Genomic DNA, 21174 nt, shown 5'->3' with positions numbered 1-21174 from the left:
GATCCCTGTATTTTTATTTTGTCTCAATTTAGTCTTATTTTTAAATAACATAACATAACACCAGCATGTTATGTCACTCTTTTTTTTAAATCCTTATAGCATAACATAACATAACACCTGTATTTTTAAACTCTTTTTTTAAATTGTATATATTTAAATTTTTCCTTCTCAATTTTAACTCTTTTTTTAAATTGTATATATTTAAATTAAACTCTTTTTTTAAATTGTATATATTTAAATTGTATATATTTAAATATATATCTTTTGTACATATTTAAACAAAATTTGTTAAGATTTATATACAATTTAAACTTTGTTTGAATTTGAGGAGGGAAAAATTGTTTAATTTTTAAAATTAAGACTAAATTGAGACAAAATAAAAATACAGGGATCAAATTGCAACATAATAAAAATACAGGGACCAAATTGAGACTAATGCAATGAGACGTGGCCTGACAATGACATGTGGCACTGTCAGTGCCATGTCACACTGTCATTGTCACGTGGCACACTATCAGTTTGACACGTGACATTTTTAAAATTTACTTTTAAAAAAATAAAAAATAAAAATAATAAAAATATAATTAAAAAATTCAAAAAAACCACGAACTGACACGTGTCACCCCCTTTAACGGTGTTAGTATGAACTAACAGTAAGACCTAAATTGATTCAATTTTTCATAATAAGGGACCTAATCGATAACATTTACAATACGAGGACCTACTTGAGACGATCCTACAGAAATAGGAATGTTCGAAAGGATTAAACCAATTAATTACTAAATTAGTCTAAAATTAAAGAATAATTAAATTACTTTATTTAAAAGAATACTAAATTAAATCAAATTTATAAATACGATGATAAATCGAAAACAAGCATGTTCATATAACATAAATAATAACACGTAACATAATCATAAATTGACACCTTTTTTTTGTTTTTTAAATTAAAAAATATTAAAAAATAAATTTAAAATTAACAAATTTCAAACACGACCTTAATGTCAAATTAATAAAAATGATGTTTTAAAAAAAAAACTAAATTGAATAAAAAAATAAAAATAAAAATAAAATAAGGGGACGAAATTAAAATACGAAAACCAAATCTATAATTAAGTCTAAAAAAACAATCAAAATCATATAAATATAAAAATTAATACCCGTGACTAAATTATATAGTAATAAAATATTATTATTTAAACGTAATTTTCAGTGTTATCAAAATTTATTATATTATTTATTTATTATAACTTTTTAAAATTTTAGTATTTCAAATAATTTTTCTAAAATAAATGTAACTCATAAATATTATTTTATTTTATTTTTATTATTAAGAATAATTTGATAATTTTAAATTTTTATTTATTAATTTTTTTAATCTATCTAATAAATCAAATTAATAATAAATTTTATTTAAATTTGTCAATTCTTAAATTCAATGATTCTATTGATATATACAAAGATAACACCACTAATATTTCACATAATAATCCTAAAATTACTCTATCACATACCTACTTTCCATAGCAGAATCAAACACATATACTTTCCAAATAACAAATTTTAATATTTGCTGATATAACTGAAAAATACAAAAATAAATATAATAACAATATATACTACATATTATATTAAAATCTTTTAAAACAATAACAAATACTTTATTTTTGAAATTCACTTCAATCTTTTCAAATTCATTTATTCACTCATCCCCAAATTTATATGAAAAGTAAAAATACAAATTCATTCCCATTTTTCCCACCCATTCTCTTTTCTTCTCTCCTTCTTCGCTAAGTATTCCAAACTTAAAAGGGCAAACACGTAAATCACACGGGCACAGTACAGTCCCTTCCCTTCCCATTAACCCCCAACCAGATACCTTCCCTTCCACAATCGTAACTGGAGCGACAAGTTTTCACTTCATCAAACTGTAGATACTAAAGGAAGGTTTCAGAACCAGTAAGATGGGCGGAGGTGGAGCAGCGACGGCGGTTGCGGAGGCACAGTACTCGTTGGTCAAGACTTCGGTTTGGTGGGACATAGAGAACTGTCAAGTGCCCAAAGGGTGCGATCCCCACGCCATCGCGCAGAATATAAGCTCCGCTCTCGTTCGGATGAATTATTGCGGCCCCGTTTCCATCTCTGCTTACGGCGATACCACTGGCATCACTGCTTCCGTTCAGCATGCCCTCTCCAGCACCGGCATCTCCCTCAATCATGTCCCCGCCGGTAATCCATTTTTCCTCTCTATTCAACCTCCAAACTTGACATGCTTGCCTATATCGCTTTGACTTGGTTTTTTTCCCTGAAAATCCAAATATTCTATTCAATTCCTTCAAAATGATTGATCTCGAATTTCACGCTTGACATAACCTGAACTAACTTACTTGTTAGCATATATTTTGTTTTTATGCTTATCATCATCATCATCATTATTATCGATTTTGTGACTTGTCTACTCCGGTTCAGGAAGGAGGATGCATTACTCTTAGGTTTCTAGTAACCTAGCCTTGAATAAATGTACGGATCTTTTACTGCATTAAGTGATCAAACCACTCCATTTAAAAGTTATATTTTTTGTATTATAAGAAAAATATAAATAAATGGGAGAAGAGTTTCACTATGTACTTTCGCTTAGAACTAACAGTACTTATTCTCTGCCATATTAGTTTGTTTGATTTTCTTGATGTTCATGCTTATCTTTTAGGACCATGTTGGTAGAGTCAAAAGAAATAAAGAAGATAGAAGTTTTAAAAAAATGAATGGAAATAGTGAGAAATAAAGGGGAATATGGTTCTTTTGGATGGATCCTGTCAAACAACTAATATTCTTTTCACTCCTATTTTCATCCTCCCATTCCTATTTTGTTGCTACCAAACAAAACATTAAATGTGGAATTGGAGAAGCCTATGGGGTGACCGTCTATTTATAATGATCATTATACGATTTTTTCACCATTGGTGTAATTTCATTTTAAAGTTACTAAAATAGTTTGCTGATGGACAACACGACTTCATATGAAGTCTCTTCATGCAGAGACTACTTTAGTTTTAGAATGAAATAAACTAAAGTCAAGCATTACAACTTGAGATGATTTCAGTTTTAAATAAAATGAATTGAAATCATCACATACGACCTCGGTTTATTTTATTTTGGAAATAAAGTCATATCAACATAACACAACTTATATATTTTTCATAAAAGTCAAACTTTACACAGTTCATCTGAAGTTGCTTCAATTTAATACGACTTTTTTGTTGTGAAGTCGTGTAAACTTGACAAGACTTGTCCAAGTAATTTTTTTTTAGAACATGTACCAAGTAATTTCAAAATGAAATTATACCAGAATGGTGAAAAAGCCTTATAATACGAGAGGGTGACAATCTATTTATAATGATTATAATACGGGATTGCCGTGTGGCCAAAAAATCTGTTTGTATTAGACTTCTTTAATTTTGGTCTGGTCTGATCCGTTAAAGATCCATTCCCTTAAATGTATGTGTTTTCCATTAAAGATCCATTCCCTTAAATCTGTTTTTTTATCCATTTTTAATCCATTTTCCATATCAGATCTCCATTTTGTTTATATGGATTTTAAAAATTAAAAAATCCAAATTTCCAATCTTAATTGACAGCGTGCTCAGAAAAGTCTTGTTTTTGGAATGAATAGGCACGTGATATTAAAAGAAGTGCAATTAGGATCCTGCGATTGGTTAGACATCATGAACAAGCTTTTTCTCTTTTGCATTGTAATGTATAATGTATATGTGATGCTGTATCTTTTTTTGTCTATATATATATATATGAAAATGATAATTAGTTTTTAATTTAATAATTCTGTAACTGAAAATAGATATTACGTGAATTTTTTTTATTTGTTTGGATATTATATTGATATTTAGATGGTTGTATTTCTTTTAATATTAAGAATTTACATAATATATTATCTTTAGTCTTTGATATTATTAAATTATGATAATATATTTTCTAATATTTTATATATTAAATGAAGTAGAATCTATTATTTTTAAAAATATATATTTAAGTTTAAAATTAGATTTAGAAAAAAAAATTGTTTTTAGATTGTTTTTATAAAAAAAATAGATTTGAATTTAAAACTTGATATTTAGATTTAGATTTAAAACTTGATCGAAATGTTTATATTTGGATATATAAACATCCAAATTAGAATTTGTAGGAAAAATGGATTTGGATTCAAAATTTAAACTAAATATTTGGATTTCCTAAAATCCAATTCATGACAGTCCGTATACAAGTGTGTATTGTTTGTTAAATCAATGTTCAATAGATTCTATATTTGATTTTGATTAAGTGTTTAACAAAAAATATAAAGCATGATTATATATATATAAAGCGGTTGTCAACGAGTTTACTGATTTGTTAGTCTTCTCTGTTGAAGAGCCTTGTTAGGAGTCTCTCGGGATAATTTGTTACAAATCTATCTGCTTTCCTGATAATGGGGAACTTCAAATAATGAATTCGTGTAATTAATGATTTCATGTTTTTACTGCCAGGTGTTAAAGATGCAAGTGACAAAAAGATTCTTGTTGACATGCTATTCTGGGCTGTGGACAATCCTGCACCTGCTAATTACTTATTAATATCTGGTGATAGAGACTTTTCCAATGCTCTTCATCAGCTGCGGTTGAGGAGGTATAATATTCTTCTTGCACAGCCTAAGAAAGCTTCTGCACCCCTAGTAGCAGCTGCCAAGAGTGTGTGGCTTTGGACTAGTCTCTTGGCTGGAGGACCTCCCCTTACGAATGGTGAATCACTACATCTTGGTAATAATGACATCCAATCCTCTTCTGACTCCGTACAAAGTCCAGTCCATAATGCCTTTCAGATACCGCAGTATCTGGAATCCTATTCAGAAGTTCATACAGGAAATCAGAAATTTCCTGGTACAGCAAGGCAACTTGATTCTAGACATCATGGGAAGACAAATGGGAGAAAGTCAAATAAATCAAATGGACCCAAGGTCAAGAATCCAGCTCCAGTTGGACTTCAAGAAAATGATGGCAATATAAATTCTCCTCCACCTGGCAATTATACCCATAATGTTCCCCCAAGTGGTTCTACACCAAATTTTACTCTTGGCATTCCTGATCAAATGCGGGTCAATAATGGTAATCTACAAGACAATCATCAAAATCCACATTCACAACCATTAAGATCAAATATTTTTCCTTTGGAGCCTCCTTTTTCACCAAGCAATTCATTTTCTCTAAATTCCATAAGTTTTGGAACTTCAGTAGTGCCGGCTTGGACTGGTGGGCCCAGCTTCTCTGCAGCACCACTTACGAAGGTACCAGATACTGGTAATATTTCTGGATATCTTAGTAATGCTCACGATCCGCACCCTGTTAATCAATTGAACGGGGACTTGGAACGGAGTTCTTGCAGTAATTCTCCAAATCCTGTTAAATCTATTGATGAAGCAGATGGGCACATGATACAGAACGCACGAAATTTGTATAATGGCTATGCACATGGGCCAGAACACCGAACTTCATCATCAGCAACCGTGGGTAATAATAATCTTCCAGGTAATGGTATGTGGGGATCTCCAGAATCTCCTAAATCTTCTGAGCACGTCCAAGATCTTATAGGGGTTGTTTTACTTGCCTTGAACATACTGCAAACTGAAAAAATTAAGCCAACTGAGTCAAATATAACAGATTGTATTCGATTTGGAGATCCCAAGCATCACATTACAGATGTCAAGAAGGCTTTGGAGATTGCTGTTGAGCAGCAGATGGTAGCGAAGCAAAACGTAGGTGCTTTGGAGTTGTTTGTTGGTAAGAATGATCAAGTTTGGAAGTCTGTATGCACTCTGGGTGGTAATCCTAAGAAGCATTCAAAAAAGACATGGAACAAAATAAAAAAATTTCTAGCTACTTCTCGTGGAAGATTGGCAATAATGAATACTCAGTGCAAGTAAGGATACTATAATTTAGTTTATTTTCAGCTACTCAAAATTTTCTGCTTCTCATTATATTTATATATTTTGTCTTTTCCCAGGTACGAAGCAGGTATTGTGATTAAGAATATGTGCTTGAAAGATCATGCTTTGGGTGATGTCCTACAGATTTTGAGTTTAGCGATTTCCTATAAAAAATGGATTGTGCATCAACAATTGGGCTGGCAACCAGTTAACATCACCTTGCATAGAAATGTGATTCAGAGGTCATAGCATGCAAATAACTCCAAAAGGCATGTCAGCAAAATGAAAAGTTACTAAATATATTAGCAGACAGTTTGATTAGGACATCAGAAGTTATCTGGATAAACCTCTCTTTCTACTGCTAAACAAAGGTAGTTAGTAATAAAGAGCTGTGGTATACAAGTACCTTGAATGCTATAGCTAACAGATATGATTACTGGTAAGGTTCTTCCGTTCTGTTGAAGGGGCAAAGGAAATTACCTTTTGGACAAGAAATGAAACCTGAAACCTGAAACATACAAACCATCAAGTCTCTTCTGGTTGCTGCTGAGGTTACAAATTCTCAGCCACTGGTTTCTTATACATCGCAGTGGATCTATCTGGTAACGAATATGCCCGCCTCAAAACTTTGGCTTCTACTTATGAACGAATCACTACATGGAGTTTTTGAAAATGATCGATGATCGTGGAACCAAAATGCTTTCAATATCACTTGCGCAAATGGTGCTTGTAGAGTTGTGATTTTTAATGTTCATGCTTTACTTGGAGTTGGCTTTTGGCATATTTCTCAAATCATAACTGGGAATTTGGGCCATTCAGTTGGGATAGGTGTATGCTCCTTCTGCCTTTCATTTGTGTGTAAACACAGTATACCATATCGTTGATGAAGCCTAATTATTATAAACTTTTTTTCTTTTAAGTTAGTCCTGATATTAGCATCAAAATCCCATTAAGTTTGTCTAGTCCAATACAATATTGTTGTGTTTCCAATATTTTCACGTAGCACTTGAGTGAATGTTGATGCCCTAATAAAGTTTTTTTTTTTTTCATGTACTGACTTAACAAAATCATAATTTTCTTATTTACTGACTTTGAATAGTTGTCGTTATGTAATTTTATAAATTTTAAATTTTGTAATTTTAAAGTTATAAAATAATTCTTCATAATTTTATAATTATACAATAATGATCTGTTGTTGCTGTTAACTAATTATCAAAAATTAATATTTATAAACTAAAATCGTTTTCTTAAATACGAAGATTAATATTATTTTTAACTTAAAAGACTAAAACTACAATTTTTCCAAAATCCTTGTATTATACGTGTAAAACTTCTTTGGGACAAGACAAAATTTGAGTGCAGGTTTGCTATGCTTCAACTTCTTACCAAAAGAAAAATCGGACTCAATTTATTCAAATAAATACGAAACCACATAACCTAATTCAAACTTAATCTATTTGTTCACCAAACATCAAATACAAGTTCATGAACGAGTCTTATCAAAATTTGTGACCATGCAAATTAATAATTTTATAATTATATGTTTACAAGTTTTGGTAAGATTCGGTTTAATCAAGAATCTCACACCAATGATAAAATGAGTAATCTAGTTTTGGAAACAATGTCTATCAAGGTTCAAAGAGATAATTAGTTCACAACAGAAAAACAAATCTTAAAATTCACATATTCTATAATTATTGTCTTCTTTATTTTTTTTAAGATCAATATTTCGAGATGAACATAAAAAAAAATCATATAAAACAATATAACATCGCATTTAATGACATAATTATTAAAAGAAATATTGCATATTCAATATTTATAAACAAGTAATTCAAAATATTTAATGTTATTCCAGTTATCCAAAATACAACTATAATACTAAAAATATATATACCGCTTTTATACAACTAAAAGATGCTACATCAAAACAAAGAGAATCATAAAGTTATTCAAAAAAGACTATACACCACTAGATTCACTTAGTAATTAAATTGTTGCATCACCTCACCGTTGCCTCATCTTATACTCATACCATTTATGATAATCATTGCAAAGAAAAGAAACACATAGACAAAAACAATACATATAAACAAGAACAACATAAAAGAAAAAATAAACTAATGTGCAAAAGGAATATTCATAAAACAAACATAGAGACATTATCATATATAACTCATTCATAAATAATAACAATCATATAACATATAAAGACTCATATTAGACTTAATGGATACATGTATTAATATCTAACTCTAGTGAGTATGCACTTGTGCTAACCTTTACTTATCAAAAAATTCATTGTCAATGAGTTTCACCATATCACACAAAAAGTTAGTCTGTTGATATCTTTGACCAAGGTAAAGACCCTAGAGTTACATGATGTCCTATTTATACATAGTAACAACACAAAAACTATCAAAGCACACTATTATAACAATTGAACAACAAATACTTATATAGAAGACTCAAATTCTATATGCGAACCAAAATTATTCACATGCAGAGGAAGAACATACATACTAAGAAAATGGACAAAAAACCAACATACTCTATCAGAGAAATTAATCCAACAGAATAAGAATTATTCAAACAATTTTTGATCTTCAAATATATGAACAAAATGTAAGAAAACCGAAAGAGAAAAAAAGAAACATAAGAAATTTTTTTTAGAAAGAATATGTTTAAATAATAAAACTAGTTTATAAAAAGTTTATTTATATTTAAATTTTTTAATACTAAAATAATTCAATCATATTATTTTAATCACAATATTAATTACATTATAAATTCTAAATTACAATCTTTTAGACTCTTACACACAAGAATAGTTTTTTTTTTCTTTTTACATAATAAATAAAAAATACCTATACTTTTTAAATGAAAGAATGTTATGTAAAATAAAAAAAGAAAAAGACTATTGTTTGAAATGTTATACCTGTATAAACAAACTATCTTACAATTTGAAAAACAATGAACACAAGTTTCGTTATTTACAGAAAAAAAAATCTTTAAGAGATTAAGTAAAAAAAAATTTAATCACATCAATTAAGAATAAATATATTGAAAATGTCTAAAAAAAATTAGAAAGATCCGAATTCAAAATTTTCAAAGAAAAATAAAGGAAAATTTGGAAAATTTGAGAATGAAAGGAACTTTTGGTTACGCAATTAACTTTTTTAACTCTTTAATACATAGCATCATGAAAAGCACAAAGAGCCAATTAAAATTAAGATGAAGTACTCTCACTATATTGGCCTACAAGTAAGAAAATTAAGGAGGCTATAGTGTTTTTAGAAAATAGACAACTTCATGAAACTGCTCCTTTCAATACATTGCTTGAAGGTTGCTGTAATGCTGGTGAAATTCTGGCAGCAAATGTTATTCTTGGCAGGATGATCAAATCATTTGTTATTCTTGACTGTGCAACATATTCTGCTCTTGTAATTGGCAACTGTAGATTGGGCAAGTATGTAGAAGCAATGAAACTATTTCATCAAATTTGCGCCAGATGCTGGATTTTAGATTTTGCCTCATATTCTGAACTAGTTGGTGGTCTCTGTGACATCAAACATTCTGAAGATGCCATGGAAGTGTTTCACTATATGTCAATGAAGAGATGCTCTCTTCACTCCTTGGCCTTCTACAAATTGATAAAATGTGTCTGTGACTCTGGACAGGTCAAAGAAGCCATAAGACTATGGCAATTAGCTTGTTTTTGTGCTATTTCTTGCTGTATTGCCACACACACTGCTATCATGCAGTTGTTGTTAAGATCAAGGAGGGCAGAAGATTTGTTAGCATTCCTCTCACAAATGTTGATGGTGGGCAGTAATCTTGACCTGGAAGCATATTGTATTCTTATTCAAAGTATGAGTAGACAAAACAAAATAAAGGAATGTGTTTTATTTTTCAATACAATGATCAATGAAGGTCTAATACCTGATCCAGACCAACTATTTGATCAACTGTTATTCATGGCCAATCATTCTCAGTTATCTATGATTTCTAGTGCAATTGATAGAATTTCATGTGGGGACATTTTGAATTCAGCAATGTATGGCTTACTGATAACTGGCCTGTTGAAAGAGGGTAGGGAACACGAGGCCCGTCGATTACTAGACTCAATGTTAGAAAAAGGTTGGGTTCCTGATGCAACCACTCATAATCTATTGATTGGATCTGATGTTAGAAAAGGAATGACTCAAGCAATGTTGTTTGACGATTCTGCCTCACTAGATTCTGTTAGCAATATTCTTGCAGAAGGCCTCGGGGATACATGATACTTCAGCATTGTGTAAAAAGAATCTAAATCCTGGTCATTTTCAACAGTTCAGACCACAAACTTTTGCACCACAGCACCAAGTGAAAAGAGACATCCGTAGAAGCTACCATTCAAGACTTGAAGACACAGATTGGTCAGCTAGCTACTGCTGTGAGTGAGTTGGTTCAGCAAAAATCTGGAGCAATTCCTGCTCAGCCAGTGAGAAATCCAAGGATATGACAGAACCAGTAGTGGAAGACTAGTGCACTTCAGCTTCAGAGTTTTCATTCCGGTTTTTCTTTTTCTTTTTCATTACCTCAGAACAATTTTCTTTCTGCATTTTATACTTAATTCTGTACTCCCTTTGCTGTTTCCAGATTGCTCCCCTTGCACATTGAGGACAATGTGTGATTTAAGGGTGGGGGAATGGTTTCTTTTTTGCTTTTGTGCTGATTTTCTTTTGCTGATTGCTATCTATTTTAGCTGCTTTTAAACTTCTTTTTGCTGTTTTACACTCTTGATTGCTTTTCTTTTCGTCATATTTGAACCATTTGCTGTTTTTAGAAGTAGATAAGTGCAGTACTGCTGTTTTTGAGTCTTATCTCCTCTTTTGATTCTATTTTTCTATTTTGAGTCTTACTTGCTACTTTGAATTTCTCTTGGTATTTTTGAGTATTATTTGTTGTTTTTAGATGGTAACTAGCTTAGTTTTGATATTATAGTAGTAGTATTTTGTTTAGTCCAATATGCAGTTTTGAGTTTTGCTAACCAGTTTTAATTAACCAGTTCTGTTAACTCTTTTTTCTGACATGGTCAGTTTTGGCTAACCCTTTTTAGTTTCACTAACCCTTTTTGCTGAGTTCATCAGTCACTAACCTGGATTTTGCTAGTGTTTAGCTAACAGTTTTGACTAACCAGTTTTTTATTTCTTGTACTGACTTGAGGTTTTGAGTATTTTGATTCTGTTTTTAGTTTCTTTTGCTGTTTTTTAGACTGGTTTAGATAATTCTTTTGCTGATTTGAATAGTAGCTTTTAGTTTTGAACCTCTTTTGCTGTTATAAAATTTGTTTACAGTTTGTTTGAGCCTTATTCTTGTTACCTTAGCTGTTTTCTTGTGAAGAGGAGCGTAACGGAGTATGTGGCTAGATGCCTACTGTGCCAGCAGCACAAGTACCTTGCAGCTTCTCCCCAAGGTCTGCTGCAACCATTACCGATTCCCCAAACAATTTGGGAAGACATCGGTATGGATTTTATTGTGAGACTACCGAAGTCCAGAGGGAATGACGTCATACTCGTGGTAGTGGACCGTTTAAGCAAATATGGTCATTTCCTTCCTCTCAAACACCCATACACTGCGCAAACCGTAACTGAAGCATTTGTAAAGGAGGTTGTTAAGTTGCACGGGGTGTCAAAAACGATAGTAAGTGATCGCGACCCTTTATTCCTCAGCATCTCTTGGAAAGAAATGTTCAAGATGCAGGGACCCGTCTCCAGAGTACCGCATACCACCCCGAGACCGATGGGCAGACCGAGGCACTTAACCGCGTACTGGAAGGGTATTTACGTTGCTTCTGTTCGGAGAAGCCAAAGAGCTGGTGTACCATCCTTCCCTGGGCCGAGTACTGGTATAACACCAGCTATCAAGTAGCGGCCAAGTGTACGCCGTTTGAAGTAGTTTATGGCAGGGCACCACCAGCACTAACCAGATTCATCCCCGGGGAGGCCATGGTGGAGGCAGTTGCGCAAGAGATGCAGACGAGGGATGAAGCCTTGCAGCAACTCCGTTTCCATTTGGCGAGGGCGCAAGACATGATGGTGAACCAAGCCAATCGTAAGAGGAGACCCGTATCCATCAAGGTGGACGATTGGGTGCATTTAAAAATCAGGCCACACCGACAAACTTCTATGCCGCCGGTAAGATTACACCCAAAGTTGGCAGCACGGTACTACGAACCATTTAAGGTAATTCAGAAGATAGGAGAGGTGGCATTTAAGCTACAGTTACCAGAGAATGCTAGAATACATCCCGTGTTCCACGTGTCCCAACTGAAACTAGCAATAGGAACGAAGCAAGTGGAGAAAGAATTGCCAGCTGACTTAGAAGTAAATGGACCCACATGTTGGCCAAGCAGGGTGATCACTAGACGAGTTCAGCAACATGAAGGAAACCCACGCGAGCAAGTATTAATTGAGTGGTAGAATGGAGGAGTGGAGAACGCTTGGGAGGATCGGGTGGTGATGCTGGAGCAGTTCCCCGACTTTAATCTTGGAGACAAGGTTAATCTCCACGGGGAAGTGATGTTAGGACATGGAGAGTCTAGGAGAGGAGAAAGGGGAAACAGAACACTTAACTACTTAACTGCTAATCAGTCAAGTGAGGAGGCGGGAAAATGACCTATATGTTAGGACCCTGTTTCAGTTAGTCAGTTGAGTAGTTTGTATGTGTAAACCGGTCTTAGCACCAGGTGAAGGAGGTTAAGCTCCTAAGATACTTGATTAATTGCTGTAAATACCATTCATACTGTTCTTTTTTTTTTCAATTATTGATTGTGGTGTTTGAGATAGAGAGAGAGTTGGTTAGGAATTCCTTTCAGAATCCCTAACACATTCATTGATAGTAGAGTAGATTTTTCATGATAACTTCAGTTCTAGATCAGTTTGACAGATTTGACCTTGCAGACTTGAGCCATATTACTGTTTCCTTCTTGTATATGATGCACTCATGATTTCTAGTGTTTGGAAGAACTTGAATTGACTCTAGTTGACATAGCTTGTTTTCAGTTGCAACTCTTGATGTGATATAGGCCATTGTTGTTTCTTTATCCACTTGACTAAATAAAGTCTACCTTGCAATTTTTCCCATTGAACCCAATTTCTGAGCCTGTTTGACATGTTCTTGTGATTGACCTGCTCATTTCAAGCCCTTAGACCAGAAAAACCATGCCATACCTTATTATTGAGCTGTGAAGGGGCTCTGGAACTGTTTTGGATTTTGGTAAAATTCAAGAGTGGGGGAGTTTGCTATAACAATTATATCAATTTGAAAGTGCTGAAAATTGTGTAAGTGGTTTGAGAAAGAAAGATTAGATTAGAAAAAGAAAAAAAAAATGTGGCTAAGTTTCAAAAGAGAAAAGCTGAAAAAGAATGAAAAGAAAAAAATGAAAGAGAGTGATGGCTGAATCTGTGAATCTTTTAGAGCATGATATTACACTTAATCTTTAGTGCTTTAGCTTTGAATAATTTTCCATATCTTACACTGAATCTGTGAAGCTTGATTAAAGTCCTATTGATCTTCAGTTGTGTTGATAATGAGTAGCAATGTTAGAGGCTCTTCAAGCTTATGCTGGTGCTAGATTCATGATGTGATATGCTGATAGATAAACACTAACCTCATACCCATGAGAGGATGAGATATACACTGACTTGTGAGGCTGTGATTCTGATCTATGAACTGATTTTTGAATGAATATTACTTTGCTTTACTTGCTTGGCCTGTTTTCAGCCTGTTTGGAAATCTTGATGCTTTGTTTGGTGCTTCTTTTTGTTCATAACAGTAGCAGTTGAGTACTGAGATGAGGATTCATCCTAGTTTAGTTTGTACATATAATTCAGCCTTTGATTTTTAGTGCAGAGAAAATTTAGTTTTTATGTGCTTAATAATTCTTGTATGAATTTTCAGCTTGTGGATTTTAGGTGCTGTGAGAATTTAGTGCAGTGAACATTGGTGAAGTGAAGAATTCAGTTAATAAAATGACCTGACGTAGCCAAAGACTGACAAGTGCTGACCTGCTGCCAAAGGTCACTTATGAAGAGTGGGAGCTGGAAAAGACAGCAGTAACCTACACCTGCCTGGAAAAGCTGAAAATGGAACCTGGACAAGACTGTCAACGTCACTTTAGAGCTGATTGGTTGGGAGCTGAACCTGTCAAGTGAAGAAGGGCTGTACCTGGACGTGTAACCTGTCTAACCAGTGAGGGCTACTTGCTGCAGCCAGTTGGAAGTGGAGTGGGCAGATTAGCTTCAACTAAAGCAACTTAGGACAACCAGTCTAACATGTAGCTGATTCTTTGGAGCTGGAAAAGTCAGTTGACCTGAAGACTTGTAACTGGAGTAACCAGTAAAAGCAGTTAAGGAACTTAGTCTGAGCTTAGTGTAATCATGACCTGTGCAATCAGTTTGTCTCTTCCCTTTTCAGATTTGGACTTCACTTTCAGCCTATATAAGAAGACTTGGGTGTTCATGACAGGAAACTAAGAGTCTATGAGAGGAGAAGGAAGAGTCTGTAGAGTTAGTTACTCTGTCTTAACAGTTAGAAAGGGCACGGGTTAGACTTGTATATATAGGTAGTAGTTATTTGCTGAAAGACACTTTTGGACTACATGTATTCTTTGTAGTATATATAGGTAGTAGTTATCTGCTGAAAGACACTTTTGGACTACATGTATTCTTTGTACAGGATTCGTTATTCCTGTGGGGGAAGTTAGGCTCCCATAGCTGCCCTGTATCTTACTTTCTTGCTGTTAATAATACGTGTGGAGGTTATTCAGTGTTCAGTGTGAGCCCTGGGCGTGTGTTAGTGAGGTTTTCTTTAGGTTTCTTGATTAGAAACCTGACAGTTCATGTAGAAACTTGTTTACAATATGGCTTTCTTAGTAGGGTTTGTAATATTTTCAGTAGTATAGTTTACAATAAAGTTTCTCTAAAGTAGTTCTGAGTTTGAGAGAACATTTGCCTTGGAGCTCTTGGCTGTCTTAGACTACAATGTGAGCAAAGGCAACCAAACTTCATTGTACTTTGTAATTTTGAACCAGGTTTATTCAATCCAATTCTGTTTTTCACGCAATTTTACTTTCCTTTGCACTTTTTGTCTTTAATTTCTGAGTTTAAGTCATTCCCATTTATATTTCAATGCATTGTGTTAGTTTCTTCCTTCTAAATCAGAAACTCAGGTTTTATAGATGAAGATTTGGGTCTCACTCTTGCATTTTAACTAGACTCGGTTATGGATTCATGCTGATGTTCTAGTGAGCACAATGTGACTAATTAAACACCAAGAGGTCAGAATTGACCCGGGCTAGCATGAGTGATTCTTAGTGGACATTAATTCAATTTTGAAATTCTGGTTTAGACAGTTTTTATCTGTTTATGCTACTGCCTTCATGTTGTTTTCTTTGATTTCCAGTTTAACATATGATTTACTTTCTGCAATTGTTTTCCAGTTTAATCTCACTTTCAACATTGCATTTTAATCATTTTAAACTTGTTCTGATATTTAGTTCCAGTTCTGTCTCAGATCTCTATTTTTTCCAGTTTTGGTAGTTATGTTTGTTACATCCTGTGCCAATAGTTCTATCTTGGGTTTGAATGATGACTTTTAGTTTCTGTTTTACTTTCATTTCTAATCACTGTTTCATGATTGTTTGTTTCCATATTATATTCATGTCTATACATCTAATTACAGTTCTAATCCTCGTTTTCCAGTTCTTACCCTATAGTTGGGTTTCCTAGTTGGTTAATTTTAGGAGTTTTGTATATTCATATCATGTTTACATTCATAGCATGACATAGAAATACATTATTCATCACAGACCACACTAGACCCTTTTTGCTGTTAATTTTCCTGTAATGCTGATACACATTGCATTGGCTGCCAAATCTGGTTTAGAGGGTGATTTTGTGGATTTTGAGTAGTTTAACCTTTCTAAATTCATATCATGCATTATTTTAGTGATCTAAACTTGTTTCAATCATCTCCATTGTATAAATCACATTGTAGTTCTATTAGGCATTTTGTCGAACACATTGTGCATATTAGGGTTTCTTGTAAATTTTTCATCAAATAGTTTGGTAATTCATATTTCTACATTGTTTAAGATTTTTATAACATTTCATATCATGAATTCATGCATCATATATCATCTGGACCCATTTTATGCATATCACATTTGCTGTAAAAGATACTGATGCACTATTTTAGCCCATTTGCTGCCAAAAATTGGTTAGAAGTGTGAAATTAAGATTTATGAGTGTTTTGACAGTTTTAAATACATTCATTGCATGTTAATAATCATTGAAATATGTTCCATGCATTAGTTTTGCGTAAAACACAAATTTGGTTCTCACATGCATTTCATCAAACACCTAGTGAAAGTTAGGTTTTCATTCAGTACTTTTCACCAACAGTTTTGGGTTTCATGTTGCTGCATTGTTTTAGGTATATTTAGGAGCCAAATTATTTTGTATTCATATTTTCTAGGTGTTTTTCATATTCATTCGTCATATTACATCATTCAAGTATTGATTTGAGCATTTTCATCTCTGACCTGTCATGCGAACCTGTTACATCTTCGCACATCTGTTTGCATCGTTTTTAGTTTTTTTTTCTTGAGTTTATTGCACTATGCTAGAGTAGATATCATCTTCTGTATTTTCCTCCAACATTTGCTTTAGTTTTCATGGATAACATAACACAATTTAGCTACTAAAATTGGAGATTTATTGGATTGATACCCGTTGCGACTCTATCACATTAGAGAGAATTTAAGTTGTGATTGGATTAAGTAATTTAGAAGGATAATTTATTTATTTAAAGAATTTAAAACTTATTACACTAAAATGATTTGTTTGGATAAAATAATTAGAAAGAAATTCAAATTTAATTTTTTATGGAAAATATTTCAAATGAATAAAATAGAATAATTTCAACTCTAAAAAATATAAGAAATTTGAAATTTCATTCATGTTCACTCCACTAACAAAGGTTGAATTGAGTTGGTCCAAAATAAAAGTTGACTCAAGTTGATTTGAGTCGGTGGTCAATCCAAGTCGTTCCAGGTCGATAGTGGAGACTTAACTCGAGCTTACATATGAAGTTGAGTTTGCCTTAAAAGAGTAATTGAACTGCTTGATCAAAACGTGAAAACTAAAATATAAGATGTTTCAATTGCTCTATCTAAACAACTATTTGAAAAATTAAGAGAATTCAGTTGTAAATAACTCAAATACTATGGATTTCAATTCCTTGGAATTGTTGAAATGTCTCATCTAAGCACAATATTCGGATTTTGTTTATGTTGTGTTTAGATGAGGTAACTTAGAAGGAAATTTATTTATTTGAAGATTTTTAAGTTCTTTATACTAAAATGACTTGTTTGGATAAAAAAATTTAGAAAGAAATTCAAATTTAAGAAATTTTAGAAGGTATTTCAAATTAATAAAATATAATAATTTCAAAGACCTTCAAAAATATAAGAAATTTTATATTTCGCTCTTTTTTACTCCATTCATAAAGGTCAATCCGAGTCGACTTAAGATGAAGGTTCAGTCAAGTCAAGTAAGGTCGAAAGTTGAGTTGAGTCAATCCAGGATTAAGACTCAATCGAGTCAATTTAGGATGAAATTTCAGTCGAGTCAACCTAGGCTAAAGGCTTAGTCAAGTCACCTTGGGCTAAAGGTTCAATCAAGTTTGTTAGGATCGAAGGTCGAGTTGGGTCATCCTAGGCCAAAGGTTGAGTTGGGTCGTCCTAGGCAAAAGGTTGACTCAGGTCGAGGTTGAGCTAGGTCGGCTTAGGTCGCAGGTCGAATTGAGTCGAATCGAACTAAATATAAAGCTGAGTCGGTTAGGATCAGAGACCGAACTAGGTTTGTTTGGACCGAATGTTGAATCAATTCGGATCAGATCAAAGATGATGCTATGTTGAATCTACTAGAGTCAAATTAAATCTATTAGAGTTACTTTGAATTAAAAATCAAGACGAGTTGTCCTGAATTGAAAATCAAATTAATTCAACTATGACTAAAAAAAAATTAAATTTGCGTTAACATAAAAATTAAATTATTTTATTCAAAAAAAAATCTAAGATATTTTAATTAATTTATCCAAACAAATTATTTAAATAAATAAAAGAAAACTTAATTGTAAATAATTCAAATCTATTTATTTTAATTTCTTAAAATTATTAATATCTATGGAATCATGTGGTTAATAATATCTATGCGACTAGGAGGGCTAACAATTAACATGTCAGTTCCATTATGAGTGCTGCTCCATCGATCAAGGACTGTTCATTCAGCACCTATTTAGTAAGATGTGGAATGACTTTTGATTTTTATGACTTTACTTAAAATATTTACCATAGTTTTACAATGTGTACATGTCATGTTTTATCCATGAAGTTATTTTATGCTTCTTTCTGCAATCAAATGGTCTTAAAAGTGCGTATTAAGCAAATTATTATCTAGTGACAACCTTGAGGATTAAAATTACAAGTATTTACCAAATAAATTAAAAAAATTAAAATTTAAAAATGAATTAATTTTAAATCTGACTTATTAATAACTCAATTTATCCATATGTGAGTTATATCGGATACTTACATAAAATTATTTTTGTATAAAATAATTAGACAATAAAAAAATCTATACAAAAATATTGTTATATCTACGTGAATAAAATATTATATTATTATATTTGATTGATAATAAATTTAACTTAAGATCATTTTTTTTATTTATATTTAAATTAGAAAAAATTGTTATATTTTTTAATTAAAAAAAATTATAATTAAATGAACTAAACTAACCTATTTAATTTCTTAATTCATGATAAATCAAATCAAATTTAAATTTTTTCAAATTATTAATAAATAAGTGAAATTAGATTTGCTAAATAGTAACTCCATATTAAATAGTAACTCCAAGCATACCCAGTGATAAACTGAAACCTTCATACCCAATGGTCCAATTTGACAGCAAAGTTTCAAAGAATTGTTTTGCACCATGGGATAAGAAGATTGCTGGAAAGCTACTAAAGTGTCCAATGCTGATTTAATCAATCTGACAACGCTGTCATAGTGTTAGAGTTTATTTTGATATAAGAACTTTTAAAAGAAAAATCAAAACTAACTTTTTAGTTAAAATTGACTACTTTTTTATTAACTATAATTTAGCTTATGCATAAATTAATTTGAAAAAAGTTATATGATATATCTTATCTAAATTTCTCTCCGTTTTAAATTATATATAAGCTGATTTTAAATTATCCCTATGGAAAAACAGTTTGTTTTCAAAAGTTTATTATTAGGCGTATGACCCAATCCCAGCATAATCAATAGCAGGCTAAGCAGAAACATAAACTTGACATAAGTTGAAATACATAAAAAAAATTTAAATTCCTTCTAATGCAAGTTGTCAGGACTTTAAAAAAAAAAAAACCGTGCGCTAGTGGAGTCCACGTGGCGATCGCAGAACAAGCCACCTCAGCCGTGTACGTGGAGACAGCAGCGCCTGTCGGATGCCAGGGTGTGAACGTGCGTCCGGCGGTAGTGGATTACACGTGTCCGGCTCAGAGTGGACGACCGCCCGACATGGCCGACATGGCCGACAGGAGCGTAGTGGAGTGCGCTGGAAGAATGGGAATGTGATTGCCAGAGTGTAACGTGCGCTGGAGAGTGGGACGTGCGCTGGCAGAGTGGAAAGCACTGAGAATTTCTGAAGTATACTCCTCCTCTGCACGCACCTTCCCTGCCTAATTTCTGAGAAACCAATTCTCTCCTCCTTCTCTCTACATTCTCTATACCTTCTCTCTCTAAGAGCCACCGTTTCATTCTCCTCCGTTCAGTATTCTAGCACCGTAGAAGGACGCGCGGCGTCAAGGGCTTCCAAGGACAACGTTCGGTTGATGAAGCTGGACTGGTAAGTCTTTTCCCCGCTCGCTGTCGTTCGTTTTTTTTTTTCATGCATGCGAACTCAGTTCCGAGTTCGTACGTTCGTCCCCTTTCTTAGAAATGCATAGATCTGATTTGGTGTTGGGGCTCGTTCGTTGTAGTCTGGATTAACGAGCGTTGACGAGCGGAAGACCTGTAGTGGAAGAGAGTGTTTGTGTGTCTACGTTGAGAACGTTCGGTCATCTAAGAGGTAAGGGAAGCGTATTTAATTTAACTGGTTTGATGTATGCTATTTGAACATTCGTTATTTTACTGCATGAAAGTAATGCGTGATGTATGATATGTATGAATCGTATGAACGTTCGTTATTTGACTGGATGGGTATAATGTATGATGTTTACTGTGATATGCATGGACGTTCGTTGATGTGATGTATGAAATACATGAATTTTTGATGTTATGGGTCGTATGAAATGTAGAAGTAAATTTTGATATGAACGAATGGAAATTTATGAGATTTGAATGAGAAATGAACTGGAATATATATGGATTTGGAAATGAACTTCCCTTGATAGCATGCGCTCGTAGCTGAACAGTCATTGACCGTTCGGTTTTCTTTGCAAACATAATAGAAATGGGATTCTGTCATCTAGGTAGAATCCTGGTCGAGGACGAGCATCCGCGTATAAAAATACTTTGCTTGAGCGTTCGGCCAAGCCCTGTGGTATCTGGTATATTTTTGATAAACTTCGTTCTTGTATATTTGGAATAGTATATTTCGCGTTCGTACACACTGCTTTGAAAGTCCCTTAGTATATTTATCAAAGTCTGTTATTTTAAGTTTATTAACGTTCGGTCTCCTACCTAACGTTCGTACTGAGTAGCGTTCGGTCTGGTACCTAGCGCTCGCTACAAATGGTGCTCAGTCTTACACTGAGCGCTCGTTCTTACACTGAGCGCTCGTTCTAAATTGTGCTCGGTCTTATACTGAGCGCTCGCTCTAAATTGTGCTCGGCCTTATGCTGAGCGCTCGCTCTAAATGGTGCTCGGTCTTACACTGAGCGCTCGTACTCTTTCTCGTAAATTAGCCTTATAGAATAGCGTACGTCCAACGTTAGATTCCTACGCTCGGTCATTGACTGGCAGTGGGTTCAGCATGAGAATTTTATAAAAACGTTTCCTTGAAGTCTCGAGATGATTGCGTTTGATGCATTCGGCCTATGGCCTCCATACTTGAATTATTCTTGGAATATTAATTTGAATTCACGAGCGTCAG

General features: G+C 33.3%; 2 protein-coding genes across 3 annotated transcripts; both read left to right on the top strand.

The window, feature by feature from the left end:
- Window positions 1–1792: 1792 nt before the first annotated feature.
- On the top strand, window positions 1793–7014 carry LOC148194485 (uncharacterized). Of its 2 annotated transcripts, XM_088095855.1 has the most exons (4): window positions 1793–2229; window positions 4536–5570; window positions 5703–5961; window positions 6046–7014. In XM_088095855.1, the coding sequence occupies exons 1-4, from the start codon at window positions 1965–1967 to the stop codon at window positions 6215–6217; spliced, it is 1731 nt and encodes a 576-aa protein (XP_087951981.1). In that variant the 5' UTR covers window positions 1793–1964; the 3' UTR covers window positions 6218–7014. The 2 variants fall into 2 exon arrangements, with proteins under 2 accessions (XP_087951981.1, XP_087951980.1); XM_088095854.1 differs by having other exon boundaries at window positions 1796–2229; window positions 4536–5961.
- A 1183-nt stretch (window positions 7015–8197) lies between these two features.
- LOC148194484 (uncharacterized) lies at window positions 8198–15076 on the top strand. Its single transcript, XM_088097238.1, has 2 exons — window positions 8198–8207; window positions 9203–15076. Exons 1-2 carry the CDS (start codon window positions 8198–8200, stop codon window positions 10249–10251), a joined length of 1059 nt encoding a protein of 352 aa, XP_087953364.1. The 3' UTR covers window positions 10252–15076.
- The last annotated feature ends 6098 nt before the right edge of the window (window positions 15077–21174 follow it).

The sequence above is a fragment of the Vigna umbellata genome, chromosome 8 (genome assembly GCF_029865625.1).
Source record: "Vigna umbellata cultivar VRB3 chromosome 8, Vumbellata_1.0, whole genome shotgun sequence".
Lineage (NCBI taxonomy): Eukaryota > Viridiplantae > Streptophyta > Magnoliopsida > Fabales > Fabaceae > Vigna > Vigna umbellata.
The sequence above is the reverse complement of the archived record's forward strand: the minus strand, read 5'-3'. Positions and strand labels throughout refer to the sequence as shown.